This window comes from Brienomyrus brachyistius, chromosome 21 (assembly GCF_023856365.1).
Source record: "Brienomyrus brachyistius isolate T26 chromosome 21, BBRACH_0.4, whole genome shotgun sequence".
Taxonomy (NCBI): domain Eukaryota; kingdom Metazoa; phylum Chordata; class Actinopteri; order Osteoglossiformes; family Mormyridae; genus Brienomyrus; species Brienomyrus brachyistius.
Genome location: NC_064553.1, coordinates 3,180,352 through 3,195,565, shown reverse-complemented (window position 1 = coordinate 3,195,565; position 15,214 = coordinate 3,180,352). Strand labels below are relative to the sequence as shown.

Sequence of the window (15,214 nt, the reverse complement as noted above, 5' to 3'; positions counted from 1 at the left end):
TCATACCTGATTAGTTTCCCTTGAAGACGTGCCAGCGAAAGAATGTGATGCTGTCACATGTCAGCAGCATGTAAAGTATTTCATTTTGGCATAAAAATGGGCCCCCAGTAAAGGAGTATTTGGGCCTCGCCAGAACAGACAGCCCCATGGGAAGATGGGGGGGCGTTTCGGAGCCAGCAAACGCCATGCCTCAGCAGCTGTGTTCGAGTCGGTCAGCCAAACGGCGAGCATTCCCGCAGAGAAGTGGCCAAAATGTCGGAAGCAATTTGTCAAGAGGCTGCTTGATGGAGGGAGTCGGTCATCAGCTCCGCTGACGGGGGCTCCGGGCATCCGGGCAAACCGCGCGGCTCGCTGCCTCCTGCAGCCCAGCAAACCTCCCGTTTTTAACAGCGAGATTTCAATGCTACACAACGTAGCAAATAAGGTGGCAGACGAGTTATTACTGGCTCTGCATGGCAGACGCACTGCCTTCTATCATCTCTGCAATCTGAAATTTAATATGAAAAGTATCGGATGATTTGCAAGTTGCTGCGCTTCCTGGTTTGTGCAGTTCACACAAACTGGTGCCAGTTTTGCTTGTCAATTTAATTTAGATTCCCGTGTAGTTTGGGCATCTTGGACTGTTATAATGTGATGGATGGTTTTATGGTCCTGTTGTCGGCACTCTAGGCCCCCACATGGTTTCCAGAGACCAGTTTCGTTGAAACTGAAGGTGTTTTAGTCGAAAGAGGCAGTAATTGTCATTTTTGTGCGCCAGGTGTGCCTGGGCACCCTCAAGGTCAAGGGCTGCCTCGGACTCGGCCTCAGTGCAGGATGTTTTTCATGGGGCTTCCCGCCCCCCACCCCTGGAGGAGAAAGGCCAGCCTTATGGTGTCTGGCCCGGGGGGAGAGAGTCATGGAGACACTGGCTCCTTTTATCCGGAGTGAGCGGCAGGCCCTGATGGGCCCTCGAGCTCACAGCCTCATGGGGGGGGGGCTTGTAGAACTGGCCTGCATAACAGCCCCCAGGCGGAGTTTGTGGGGGCAGACTCCCAGAGAACGAGCAGTGAAACTGCGGGGTTGGCGGGGGCTGGTAGGGAACCTTCCTGATTTTAAAGGATCTCTTGTGTCCGGGACGCCGCTCTGGAAGGAGAGAGGGAGGTCGTCCACCAGAGCCCGGAGGAAGTTTCGCCAAGGAATTTTAACAACTGGCCTCTTAAACTTTTAACCCCCTAAGGCAAGGAACTGAGAAAAATAGTTAAGCGGCACTGTAAAGCAGAAAATACCCATCACCCCCTTCAGGTCCTGGTTTGGATCCAGTTGTAATGTGAATTTAAATGACGTTTGTTTTATGAGCAAAGGTTCGAAGGGCTGGTTTGTTGCAGTTTTTGAAGTGCATGTCCTGCGACTCCCCTGCTTATTTCTGAGCCTTTACTGTAACGACTTAGCTTCTCGCCTCACTCTGCTGAAGCTGGCAGGGCCTGCACCCCCCCCCCCCCCCCCCCCGACAGATATGAGTTTTGTTAAGTAAGCAGATGCATATTTTTTTTCTGGTGTGTGTTTGGAATACGCGCTGTGTAATTTGATGTTCTCCTGTGGTCAGAAGTTTTATGCCTTTGTCATTATAGTGGCATTTCTCTGTATAATTACAGCTGTGTCGTATTCAATTTTTTTTTTAAACTCTGTTTTGAGGGGGGGTGGGGTGAAGACTCAAGGTTCCGAATAACTATTGCAGCAAATGTGCTGTACTGATGATCGGCTGTAATTCTCCTGACCCCCCCCCCCCAAACCGCTAGATTTGCATGCAGTCTGCTTGACAAGGGCCCGTGTTTGTTTGGGCTGGGGGTGTGACACAGAAAAGACATCCCCCCCCCCCCAGCTGCAGTGTCCATGCTCTCAACATGGCAACTTGAATCGGGAATAATTAAACCCCCAACCCTAGCCCTTCCCATCCCAACCCCTCCTGTTTAAATATTTATTCATTTCTCATCTACTGGATTGACACAGATTTTGCACAGAATCTGCTAAATACTGTAAATATTGGTGCCCTACAATTACAGCCGATCATCATTGTGTCCTTTGTTCAATTGCCCTGTGTGCCTTTAATTGCCCCTCTGGGACAAATAAAGTTTTTTTGAATTTGAATTGAATTGAATGGGCTGAAAGTGTCTTGCTAGTGTGGGCTAGATCTGGAAGGAGATGTGTCATCATGAGAGCGCATGGCTTAATCACATAGAGTAGGGTAGCCCCACACGTGTCACGAGAGGCAGGATGGGGCGTTCTCGGTCATGCCAGAGCCTGCCGGCATGACCTAAACCCCAGATCCTGAGTGGGATTAAGCTCAGCGTTATCTCCTGCAAAGCCTTACGCAGGCAGCTGGCTGAGGCCCTCGGCGTTATCTGAGTCGCCATGGTTCCCTTCGTTTTTCCTGATATGATTTCCTTCCCAGTAAGATCCGCTTGCGTCATTTGCCACACGTTGATTCTTATGCTGATTTGAGGCCAGTAACTTTGGAAGAGAAGCACATGAGGAAAGGTGTCTCTTCATGGGCAGCACTGGGCCCATCATCTGGGTACACTGAGAGTGGCATCGCAGGGCACGTAGACCCGGACATGCTCCAGCACTTATGGTTGGTGATTCAGGAGTAAAGTTGTGTCAGTCAGTGTTAGACGTAATTGCCATACCGCTTATTTAATGCGCTAGGCTAAGCCAGACGCCGTGACCTTTTCCCGTCAGGTGAGTGTCTGGTGAGTAATCAGGACGCCGGACAGGTCTGTCCTCCGGGGGGAAGGTGAGGAGGGAGCGCTCAGGCGTGGTGGCTTGCTGACGCAGTCCGTGCGAGGCTCATCCGACGCCCTGGAGAATGAAATGTAAACATTGGCAGCCTCGTAGGTGGGCTGTTGCGGGTTAGAGGTGGTTTACGGGCAGCGGGGGGGGGGGGGGGGAGGCCGGCCAGTTTGGGTTAGTCCTGTTTTAACATCAGTTACAGGTCCTGGTGTCAGTCATTCAAGCACGTTTCAGTGAATTAGGATGACCATGTACTTCCCGAAATGCCGAGTGACTGAGCCTTGGGGTTTTATCCTCCCTGCTGATGATGCGTCTAAGTAAATGTTCATATTGAAAAGATGCCCTTTTCTAAAGTGTGACGGTGACTTGATTACATTGACATATCAGTAATGTCAGTGTGGCATAACCTTGTCAGTCAGTAAAGTGACAGGGTTTCATTACATTGATGATTTCATTGTTTTCTTGTTTATTTGTACGCCCCCCCCAACCACCACCACCTGCCTGTTCCTTGCGGGCTCCCCTTCCTGTAATGACTATGAAGTCTGCTCCCAGAAATGCAGCTTGATGTAGCGAGATTGTTTCCCACGACTCCACCTGTAACATCTTAAATGGCTTCACTCGAACGCCAGAGTTGGCAGAGCATGCTCTGGGGGGGGGGGGGGGGGGGGGGGGGGGTTCTGCAGAGGGGAGGCCCCTCTAGGGACCTGGGGCAGCAGCCTGTTATTCCCGTCTGTTTCCATTGGAGTTCTCGAATGAAGAACGGGGCATGCAGTGCCAGTGATGAGGATGCAGTCTGTGTGATGGGGGCGGGTACCCTCATGCCCACGTTAACGCTGACTGCCCATCTCTCTGTACGGTTAATTATTCAGCCTGCTGCTTGCCAGACCGGACAGCCGGAGATGGTGGTGCCTAAGTCAGCTTTTGTTTCAGCGGCTCCTTCCTTTCTGCCCCGTTGCGGAGGTTTGCGCTGCCAACACCAACCAGACCGGCTCCTTTCCTCCGCCCATATTGCATCCAGATGTTTCCCCTGTAATTTTCTTATAAAAAGATGTGGTCTCAGGTTTCATGTCTCCGCAGTGCCATGTCCTTTCTGTAAATAGTCATTAGTGACCCGGCGAACCGCGTGGTTCCGACCTGCTGGAGTGCGGCTGGCCACCTCGTCTCCGTAAAACCTGTTCTGGGATCCGGACTCGGACTTGCGGGCCCTTGTTAGTCTCCCAAATTAATTTTAGGAACTTGGGAGCTGATGTGCTTCTCCTCAGCTGGGGGCTCTCTGGCAAGAAGCGACATTGGTATTTTTTAGACATGTTATGCAATCCCGGTATATTAGAGTGAATGTTATTTCCAACTCGATCTCTCACTCACTTGTCTCCTGCTTCCCCTCCCAGACGAAGGCAGATGGTCAGGCTCTCCTGAATGAGGTGTACCGGAGGCTCAATCTCATCGAGTCGGACTACTTTGGCCTGGAATTTCACAACGTGCACATGAACTGGGTGGGTTTTGAAAGAACCCGAGTAACAAAAACTGGAAGTCACCAGTGTTACAAATCCTGCAAGTGTGTGTCTGTCTCTCTCTGTCCCGCACACACACACACACACACACACACACACACACAGCAGAACTTTTTAGTCTAACTCTAAGCATGAATTCCTCCACGTTAACAGACCTCAGAAGCATGTCTGTACAGTTTCTTATCTGTTGCTTTTCTGGAGAAGAATTCTCCAGTGGGCGTGGGGGGGGGGGGGGGGGGGGGTTGAGTTTGTCTTGGGTTCTAATGTGGGTTTAAAACACTCAGCTGCTCTCGTTTTTGCCTCTTTAACACAGACATGGTTGGAACCGTTGAAACTCATAGTGAAACAAGTAAGGAGTAAGTAGAGTTTTTCTACCTCAGGCTGTGCTGTAAAACCTTCATTCAAATCTGGTTATTTATGATTTGACTCGTTGCTTGGTGGACAGATGGACATGAACCGGCTTAACTGCCTGTGCCACGCTATATCTTTGCATAAATAAGTACGACGTGCTGCACAGCATGCATGCAGAGTCTTCTGCTGGAGAAGTGATACCAAGTCTGTGTTCCAGGGCCCAAGAACACGCTCTTCAGGCTCTCGGTGAAGTTCTTCCCCCAGACCCTGGCCAGCTGCAGGAGGAGTTCACCAGGTGCGACCCGGGAACCCTACTGCCAGAATCGAGCTGCTATTGGATAACCTGCCATGGCAGAGCCAGCTGGGAGCTTTTAATTCGTGCCAACTGCACCCCTTTATCGTACCTTTAGGTACCTGTTTGCCCTGCAGATGAAGAGGGACCTGACTGAGGGCAGGCTTCACTGCTCTGAGAATACCGGCGCCCTTCTGGCTTCTCACTTAGTGCAGTGTGGGTATACATGCCGTGCAAGGTCTGTGCGTGAGGCTCACGCCGTGAGCACGTGTGGGTATCATGAATGAGTCAATCTTGAGCCGTTATCTGTCAGTGTTTTCTTGGGTAAGTTTTGGGTCCTGTGCTTCACTCAGCAGCCACAGTCAACAGTACAGTGGAAAATCCTTTTACAGGGCTAACAGCTGGGTGTGCAATGAGAGAGTGGGTCAGGGAGTGGGTGGCTGGCAGTTTTAAATATTTTTTTGGGGGGTTGGGAGGGGGTCGATCGCGTTTTCTTCTTTGCCCATCCAATAAGCACTTGCCAATCGATCCACAGCGGAGATGGGCGACTACGACGACCTGGCTGACCGGGACTTCCTGAAGCTGAACAAGCTCTTGCCCAATCAGGACGCTGTTCAGGAGAAGATCTTGGAGTTCCACCGTCGGCCACTTGTGAGTCTTTGCCCTGGCCCCTGGGGTCCAGTGGGGGGTTTGGGGGTGGCGTTCCTGGCTGCTTCACTGAGTGCCTTCAGCTTGGCTAGTCTGACAATTATGAGGACGCCCCCCCCGCTCCCTCCCCTCCCCTTCCCGGGACTCCAGGCAGTTGCTCAGAGACACAGCTCGTAGCTGAAGTATTCTTCATTAGGATAACCAGTTCACATGCTTGGCTGACTCCTTGTTACTGACTGAGCTATTTAAAGATGCACATTAGTCACCATGTTTAAGGTGTAAGGCAGCAGGCTGTTTCCGGGGATTTGATCACAGAGCCCGTAGATGTGGTCCGTCTCTCTCGACGGGGGAGGACGTGAACTCATCTCTATAAGCTCGCAGGGCGTCTGCTGATCTTGCTGCCCCTCTAATCCCCCTCCCCAACTCAGACAGACGCATCGGCCATACAGAGACCAACTGGGGCTTTGAGGGGTTTTTGGTGCTTAAAGGATGAACAAAATTAGAGCCTGTCGATTAGTGCTGTCATACACACAGTGAAACAAATGAATATATTTTCAACACGGAAAACATTATGCTAATTGTGACCGAGCTGGTAACGGCTAATGCTAATCCTGGTTACAGTCGGTCATCAATAGCGGTTTTTGGAACTTCTTGATTTCCTGATAAAATACACCAGAGTGTGAGTAGCTGATAAGACAGACTTTCTGTGGGCCGTGGTGTTGGAAACACACCCCGTGTGCTAAATCATTGGAGATTATCATCTGAATGTGTACCACCGAGGCAAGGAGGAAACCACCTCTGCAAGTTAGTGTTCCAGGGGCATTTAAGGGCGCTTTCCCACCGCACTAGGTACTGTACTTTCAGTACTTCATAAAGTACAAAAAGTCGGGGTACTACTTTTATGTCGGTTTTCCACTGGCATAAAAACTGGTACCGGTGCCGAATGACATCATCAGTGACCGCCCCTGACTGACATCATCACAAAGCGCGGTGCGGTATTTCTTTTGCTGAATTCAAACATGTCATTATGATGCTTCACTTTCCTGTAGTCCTGCTTAAGTTTTGGAAAAGCGAAAGTGTGTTGGGAAAGTGCCCTAAAAAAAAAAAAAAAAAAATTATGGCAATAGGGGTTACAGATATGCATCCATAATAGCGTTAGTATTGTTACAGATATGCAACCATAGTAGTAAGGTTCAGTAGTAGAGTACAAGAATTCAATTCATTGTAATTATATTGTTGATTTTTTTACAATAAGAAAATAAGCCTGTTTTGTTACACATGTCAATTGTCTTTACATATTTGATGATAAATTTAAAAACATTGTCTTCCCACTGTACCGAAATTGTACCAAACTGTGAATTTTATGTAGTCACAGCCACAGTGTTGTTGCCGCGACGGTTGGCGAGCGTTCGGCGTTATGCGTCTTCAGAGGCAAACGACTCCTTGTGACCCCAGTTTTGTTCATTTGACGAATTTAATTCACCGACAACTTGGGCCAATCAGGACTGCTGAGGGCTGGGCGTATCTGTTGGGGTTTGGCTGAGACATTTCAGCACGAGTAACGGGAGGCTGGGGATGCCAGAATGGCATCCAATTTCCAGCGAAACGCAACTTTTGTGTCTTTACATGCTTCTCTTTACGTGTCCACATGTTGCAAAGCTGTTCACTGTGGCTCTGTGACGTGTGCATGAACCAATCACAGACTGACACTTTTGGCTTTTCCCAATAACACCAGAGGGCAGACTCCGGCTGACTCCGATTTTCAAGTGCTGGAGATCGCCCGCAAGCTAGAACTGTACGGCGTGCGGTTCCACCCTGCGGCAGACCGCGAGGGTACCAAGATCAACCTGGCGGGTGGCCCACATGGGTCTGCAGGTCTTCCAGGTGGGGGGGGGTCTTCAAGACTTGTACCTAACATAGGTGGGGGGTATAGCAGGTCTGTGGGTGTCCTGAATCTGTGTGTGTGGTATCTCCCCAGGGTAATACAAAAATCAACACCTTCAACTGGTCCAAGATCCGCAAGCTGAGCTTCAAGAGGAAGAGATTTCTAGTCAAGCTCCACCCAGAGGTCCATGTGGGTATCACAGGGCAGCTGTGTAACTTTTTAATCCTGCCATTGTTATGACCATCATGTTCCTCTTTGCTCAGGGTCCCCATGAGGACACGCTGGAGTTCTTGATGGCCAGTCGGGACCAGTGCAAGGTGTTCTGGAAGAACTGTGTCGAGCACCACACATTCTTCCGCTTGCTTGACCAGCCAAAGCCCAAGTCCAAAGCCATTCTCTTCAGCAGAGGTTCTTCTTTTAGATACAGGTAGGATTTCTCTGCCTACTTGGGTTCCAAAGGAAGATCTTTTGATGTTAAGGAGTCATAAATCCACACATGAATGTTTGGTAATGTTTATGAATTCCGTGTATTCCTCATTTTATGATCTTGGATGTGAATAATCCCATGCCTGTGTCTTGAAAGACCATAAATATCGAAGGGCTGCAGATGGGTGTGGAGAGTGGGTGGTTCTCGATGACGTCTTGGTGCCCTGATGGTGCTTTGACGATCCCTTTGGTTTTCAGCTGTGCTCCAGTGTAGTGACGGGCTGCTCTGATCTGCATTTTCAGTGGGAGAACGCAGAAGCAGCTGGTGGAGTACGTCCGGGACAGCGGTGCGAAGAGGACACCCTACCAAAGGTGAGTGGCTTGATGCCACGCCCACTTTTCTTGACGCACTTCTGGTGTCTAGTGTCACGCGACCTGCCCTCCCCCACTCACTTGCGTGTCATCCTTTTCGCAGGAGGAACAGCAAGAGCCGCATTTCGGGTCGCTCCGTGGCTTCTGATGTGCCCAAACAGGTCAGGTGACCGGAGCGTCGCGCAGGCCGTCTAGTTTGTATCCAGACATGACCCGCTGCTGAGCCCTCGGCTGACGGGTATGTTATTCTCTTGTAGGTGCCGGCGACGCCCTCTTCAGCCACCGTGTCCTTCCATTCGCTCCGTACCGGAAGCCCCGCCCCCCACACACCGTCATTGGCCGGTCCGCCCATCTCCCTGAAGGAGGAAACCTCCCAAGCTGCCACCAGCTCCCCGCCGCGCCTCGCGTTTCCAGGTGCCCTTAGTAACTGGGAAGCGGGAGACTGTAGCCCCCCCTTCGTGCGCGTAGAGAGTAGTCCCTCCCACCCATGGCCCCCGCAGAACGGCAGCAACGTTGGTGATCCGAGGGGGAGAGTCATGAAGGGAGGGCACATCTGGGGAGGTGCGCGGGGGCTGAAGGGGTTGCCCGCAACTCTGGATTTCGGGTGCGACCCCCCGCCCCTCCGGCCGGCTCCAGCCTCCCCCCTCGGCAGCCCCCAGCTGCAGCTCATTGAGGAGTACATAGACGACGACCCCAGCGACATCTCGTTTTTTGCGGGGGCGGTTGACGCGTATGGCCTGCGGTTTGAGGGTGCGGATGGTGGTTTGGAGGCTGCATGCGAGGAGGTGGAGGAGGAGGGGGAGGACGGCAGCGACTGCGAGGCCTACGGCTCTGAGCTGATGGAGTTCTCTGACAGGCCTGGCTTTTTCGCTGACGACGGGGTGCGCCACGTGGAGACCAGCTCCCTCCTGATCGACCGGTCGGTGTGCAGCTCGGTGCCCGACTCGCTATCGCTGGGCCTGGGCGGCTCCGAGGCCCCGTCAGAGGCCAGCTCCATGGTCAACTTCCCGGCGTACTCGGTGCGGTCAGAGGCCAGCTCGGCGGCCCAGTTCGGGGACCTGGCAGAGCAGTTGGAGCAGCTGAGCGGCCCGGTCACTGGCGCCGAGGGCTCCAGTGCTGCCAGCTCCGACTGCGACTCAGACTGGGGCTACGATGGCGGGCAGAGCCTCTTCTTTAGCAGTCCGTTGACAGGCGTGCCCGGTGTGGATAGCTTCCTGCTGGAGTGCCACAACCTGCAGGCACTGGGCCTCGGGGATGCTCCTGCAGGCGCCCATGTCAAAATGTAGAGCCGTCTCCCCCCCCCCCCTTTTTTTTACCAAAATATACTTATTTTTATCTGACTTCTTGCTTCGCCCTATGAGCTTCACAATCCTGTTCGATGACCGGTATATATTCACATGGGACCACTTGCTGTCCGTTTTCCTTCAGCAGATTTTCTTTTCTCAACTTTTCAATTGGGGTTTGCTTGGTGCCCCTCCCCCTCCACGCACTCCCGCTTTGGCCTTTGTGGGTCTGTGTGAGTGGTACTCGGCTGTTGATACGCCATGGGGAGCGCGGTGGGGCGGCTTGGCCGTGGTACGAGGCTGGTTGTAGGGCGTGTTGTGGTAGGACGGGGCAGTGAGGGAGCGCGTGCGCCCTGCCTGTGGTTCCGCAGCCGCCCGTAAGTCACGCCGGACGCCTGTTTTGTGTGGTACTGGCTTTCTGTCGTTTGTCGGTCAAGTCGGCGATGGTGGAGCCCAGCTGTGCCGGCCCTGGGTCCGCCACCTGTCCACATGGCGGGAGCCGTCAGGCTGCTCAAGCAGGAAATTATGCGGAAGCCGGCTGCTTCTGAAAAGTCGTCAGCATGTTGCGAAATTGAATTTTAATTGGTTGCTCAGTGCTGGTTTCTATGATTACTATGGTTTCTAGTGCTTAGTCACGGCCATTGTTGGTCTACAGTCCAACTCATAATTTCATAATTGCTATTAATCTCAATGAAACCTAACACACCTTTACTGTTATCCTTCTTGACGTATCACTCTAGTCATTGTCGTGCGGTTTCTTCATATTTATTTTGGCCGTTGTTATTCCCATGTAAAGGAACTTAATGGGTTTTTTTTTTTTTTTTTTTCTTGCATGGATTTAAACTGCCTGGGTGCGCATTGGACCTTTTCAGCGCCTCCTAGGATGCCCAAAAGTTGCAGACTGGGTCCGTTACCTATCCTGATCTGTCGTCACCGGAAATATGAAATTTATGCTTCGAGGCTTCATTTATAGCGCGTTTTTGCGCCAGGCTTTTGTATCTTAAACATTATTTATAAAGCATACATGCATATTATAGATGTACATTAATTATCAAAAGTATGATAGTAGACTTGGACCCTTTTTTTAAAAAGAATTTTTTAAGCGTGGCTGGCTGAAAGGTACAGTTTGACTTTAAAAATCACTGCCAGCGACTGCGGCGAGGTTTGTCTGTTGTTCGTGGTTTAAATGCCAGTTTCATGTCATTGTTTTTGGTGTGTACGGAAATCGAGACCTCTTCCTTCAAGCTCACTGATCTCTCATAGCTGAGCTATCTTCTAAGCTGTCTTTATAATTTCAACTTGGAAGAAAATCCGTCACACCATAAGGTTATAGTATTTTGCTTCTCGGCCGGATCCATGCTTTTAGAACGTCTGTATCGGTATGTTGAAGCTTTTGCGACACACTGCCCCCTGCTGGGAAGTGGCCTGATAATTGGTGATCTATGTTATGCTGGGTGATAAAATTACACCATGGATGTATATAGGACTAGTAGGTGTTGTGGCAGATTGCATAACGTACTGAGTTTAAGTGACCTCATGCATTTTTACACTTTGAAGTATTTTCTTTTTTTTTCCCCAGATTATTAGCTTGTGCCAAAAGTTTTACAGCTTAATTTAGAAATTGATGTAATTGAAACATTTTATACTGAGTTTAACAAGATAAATACTGAAGTATATGCAATGGAGTTATTGCGATTTCGCTTCTGACAGATGCTGGTAGCTGTGGAGTTGGGTGAAATGCTTGCAGTTTCTGCAGATGATGTCAGCTGTGGGTTTGGACTTCCTCTGTTTTGCGTTCGGCCCTTTTCTCCAGGCTCAGTGCCGGCTTTGCTCTCTAAGTGCACGTGGGCAGCGCTCCTGGTTCTCCCATGACGTGCTGTCTGCTGGTCTTTCTGTGTAGGAGAGCCCGGTCTGTGGATACTGCTCAGTCCATCCTTCATCCTTCCAAGCAGTCTCTGTAGCACTTAAAGCTAGCTTACAAGTTGCACTTTGGGGCTCTTTCCAAAGTATTTGCTCGGGCTTATGGGTAAAATTAGAAGCCCCCCCCCCCCCCCGCCATGATGAATGGATTTTCCATTTCATATCTTTTTTTTTTTTTTTTTTTTTTTTCTCTATGCTGATATATTTTATTTGGGGGGTGTGGGGAGAGGGGGTGGGCTGAGGAGCAGAGGAACACTGATATCTGGTGCGTGTTCCCCCCTCCGCGCCAAAGCCCCCCCCATCTACTGTTACGGTTGTGAAGTTGGTGCCCCTTCTGACAGCATGCTCAAGGTAGTCTTACTTCTGTTGGGTGTCCCAACCCCCTTGGACTCTACTGGGTCCTTTTTCCCTTGGGGGGTCTCTCTCTTCTTGGCCTGGAACACTGTCATCCTTATTTCTTTTCCCTCTAAACTTTCATTCACTACACTCCCTTCATATATTATTCATGTACACCCCCCCCCATCGATATGAATGTTGAATGAATATAGTAGGAAAGCACACTCTAGCATTGCAGTAGGCCGTACAGCGCCGCCCTGCAGTCTGCTTCTGGCAGTGTCCCTGGCACATCTTTCTGCCCCAGCTGCTCTGTTTGGGACACTAAGCTGTCCCCCCACCCGGGACTGCCATCACGTCCCGTCGCCCAACGCAGAGCTGTGACGCCCTGAGCCGGAAATGCAGCACCCCTCATCTTCCTCCTCATCATCCCCATCTAACCTGGGTCCCTTGTCCGGGGGGTGTGGCTGAAAGCTCAGACGACATGCAAAAGGCTTAGGTGCCTTTATGTTTTTTTTTTTTTTTTTTTTTTTTTTATTAATATTCCTGTGTTTGAAGTCACACACTTTACTGAAGGAGGAGGATGACGTGAATGTCCTGTAGGAAGAGCCAGCAACGGACAGTCAGATGCTGCACATTCCAACGCTCACATGTTGCTGTTATTCCCTGAAATTGGAGGAGTCTTCCCAGCAGAGAATGTTTGTTTTGTACTTGTGTGCCTTGGCCACGGAGGGTCCCTCAGCACAGGAAGGTCGCGGGGGGGCTCCAGTGTTGCCACATGCCCCAAGCCCTGAGCCTTAACAGTTGTGTTTTTGAAATTGTCTGTGTGGAGTGATGCATACTCGGACTGTGAGAAGGTAATTTTAGGGGGTGCTAATCGCTCTGCGTGCCTCGGTTTCCTGTTTTCTTTTTTTGTTCCCTCTTCTGAAGTGCCTTGTAGAGAGCAAAGCAAGGTGGTCTGAAAGCATTTCTAAAGGGGGCAAAGGGATTTAATTTTATTTTTTTTAACACTCAACCTCCTGTTTTTTAAAGGCTGCACACCAGGTACTTTTCTGCCTGTTTTAGATTCCCCCCCCCCCCCCCCGTGTCCAGCGGGACAGGCATGTAGTTTTTGGTCATCAGGCAGATGTGCACAGCCCCCTCCCCATTGCTGATTTTGCTGATTGGCCAAAGGAATGAGGGGAGAGTCAGCTCTCTTCATATCGGATGCGTGTTTTTCAATCGATAGACTTCCTTTTTGTTTTTTAACCAACGTAAAACTTTTTGTTTTAATATTGGGTGAACCCCTCAACACTTGACGTGAGCCTTTGTGGCGTGTCAGCTGCTGGGTTTGGTTCAGGCAGGTTTGAGAGCTTCTGAAAATGTCCCAGCGATCCAGCCGGACAGGCGGCTGTCCTTTGGGAGTGCTTTGACGACACACCTTGCTTTGGTTTCAGTCAGCAGTTCGACCCGCTCGCCCCAGCTTCATGTATGTCTGCCCTGTGCCGTCGACAGCTCGGCCCAGTCAGTCCAATGCTGGATGTCAGTGTCTTAAACTGCGAATCTTTTTATTTTTTATTTTTTTTGTTTAAGGAAAAAACATTTCAACTAGTTTATCATTGTATGGTGCTGGTATAAATCAGTGTACTTATGAGTTTTTCTTAAAATAAAATCATTTTCATAACTTCAGATGTGTTTTATATTCCAGTTATTTTAATCATATATATATATATATGTGTGTGTATATACATATATTTAGTTCTCCTTTTTAGCTTCTTGTAATTGAAGCTGATCTTTGACGATTTAGCGTCCCTGCTGGGAGATCGACCGGCTGGAGCTTCTTTGAATTTTAGCTGCCATTATGCCTCCGCTCGCTCTCCCGGGAGTCCAGCCTTGGGTGCGGGGGCGGCGCCATGGTAACGAGCTCACTCCTGGAGAGAGCCTAGTGGACACGTTTAGCATAGCGCCCAAGCGTGAGGGCCTTGGGAGACGGGCTAAGATCGCCTTTTCTCCCCGGGCTGGTGGGGAGTCAGGTCTCTGTGGCTGAGGGGAGGAGTCGGAATTCTCTCTTTCCCCAGCTGCGTGGGCAGCGGATTTCCAGACTGTTGGAGGGAATGACAAGCAGCCAGTTTTTTTTAATTTCTTTTTCTTTAATAAACAGATCTGAAGTGCATGTTTATTCCAGTGGCTCAGTAAGATATTATAGTCTTTGCTCCTTTACAAAAGTATGCAGAGTTAGAGAATAACCCAGTCCGGTCATGTTTCTTGTACTTTTTGACCCAGATTTTCCTGTCTCTTAATCGTTTCCCTATCCTATAAGTAGTTTGGGATTGGCGTTCTGAGGGACGCCCTCCCACCAGGGCGGACCGCTTCTTCCCTTCGGTCTCCTTGTCCTGTCTTGGGACGTCCCCTGGCAAATCTGCGGGTAAATAAAGGGGCTCGTCCCCCGGCCCTGTCCCCCCAGAGACCCGCCACTTATCATGGGTGCGGCGGAAGATTCCAGAGTCACATTCCTGCCTGAGGAGCCATGTTTGCTTAGGCCGCTGCCCAAGGCATTACACCGCTACCTTTGCCCCCCCCCCATCCAGGGTGCGGTGGTTAAATTGTAAACCAAATGTTCCCCAGCAGCCGGGCCTGCGACATTCCTGACGCCAGGGATTAGTTCCGGGTCATGAAACTGCCTCTCGTCTCCTTTTTGGTTTGTCCTGCTCTCTCCACCACCCCCCCCATTTACTGCGTAATAGAGAAACAGCTGTGCTTTTTCCATTGTGCGCAGGGCTCTGGCAGACTGCCCCTCCCATTTACCAGTGAGGAGGTCCCAGAACTGGCTTCCAGTGGTAAATCACAGCAATGTGAGAAGCCAGACCGTCTGCTCTGCGTTGCCCTTTATCAGGCCGGCTGCAGGAAGCCGGCTGTAAACTGCGCAGCTGCAGACGGCGGCCTGCGCAGCTGCAGACGGCGGCCTGCGCAGCTGCAGACGGCGGCCTGCGCAGCTGCAGACGGCGGCCTGCGCAGCTGCAGACGGGGTGTTTTTCCATCAGGGTTAATGAGTGTTTGAGTCTGACATGCGGGGAACCGCTAGCGGGGAGGTGTAAGGAGCGTGACTGGGCCTCCTGCGGGTTTCTGTGGCTCCTCTCTCCTTCTGCAGAGAGTCATTTCAGATCCTTGTCATCGATATCATGCAATTAAGTAAAATATTCCAGCATGTTACATTAACTTTTCTTTTTTTGTGCTTTTCGTCTCATTGATATTAAATTACCGTGCGAATAAGGTGCCCTTGTGCATTTCCTTCGAACCTTCCACAGTTCACGCTCCACGCCATCAGGCCGTGACGCTGTCTGCACATGTGCGTGTGAAAGCCGCACCACTCGGGGCCTCAGTAAATACCCCCCCCCACCTCATTCAGCCCCCTGCTTCAGAGTTGCACTGTGTGTTAAGGAATTAATTA

At 50.7% G+C, this 15,214-nt stretch overlaps 1 protein-coding gene across 1 annotated transcript in view; it reads left to right on the top strand.

Annotated features, from left to right (window-relative positions):
* Positions 1 to 15,214, top strand: part of farp2 (FERM, RhoGEF and pleckstrin domain protein 2) — a 33,500-nt gene that overhangs the window by 7,256 nt on the left and 11,030 nt on the right. Inside the window, 13 exon segments of the mRNA XM_048990086.1 lie at positions 4,155 to 4,259; positions 4,591 to 4,633; positions 4,846 to 4,881; positions 4,884 to 4,923; positions 5,039 to 5,136; positions 5,456 to 5,566; positions 7,297 to 7,421; positions 7,423 to 7,452; positions 7,547 to 7,642; positions 7,717 to 7,880; positions 8,183 to 8,251; positions 8,355 to 8,412; positions 8,509 to 8,665. Coding sequence (XP_048846043.1) covers positions 4,155 to 4,259; positions 4,591 to 4,633; positions 4,846 to 4,881; positions 4,884 to 4,923; positions 5,039 to 5,136; positions 5,456 to 5,566; positions 7,297 to 7,421; positions 7,423 to 7,452; positions 7,547 to 7,642; positions 7,717 to 7,880; positions 8,183 to 8,251; positions 8,355 to 8,412; positions 8,509 to 8,665 — 1,132 coding nt within the window.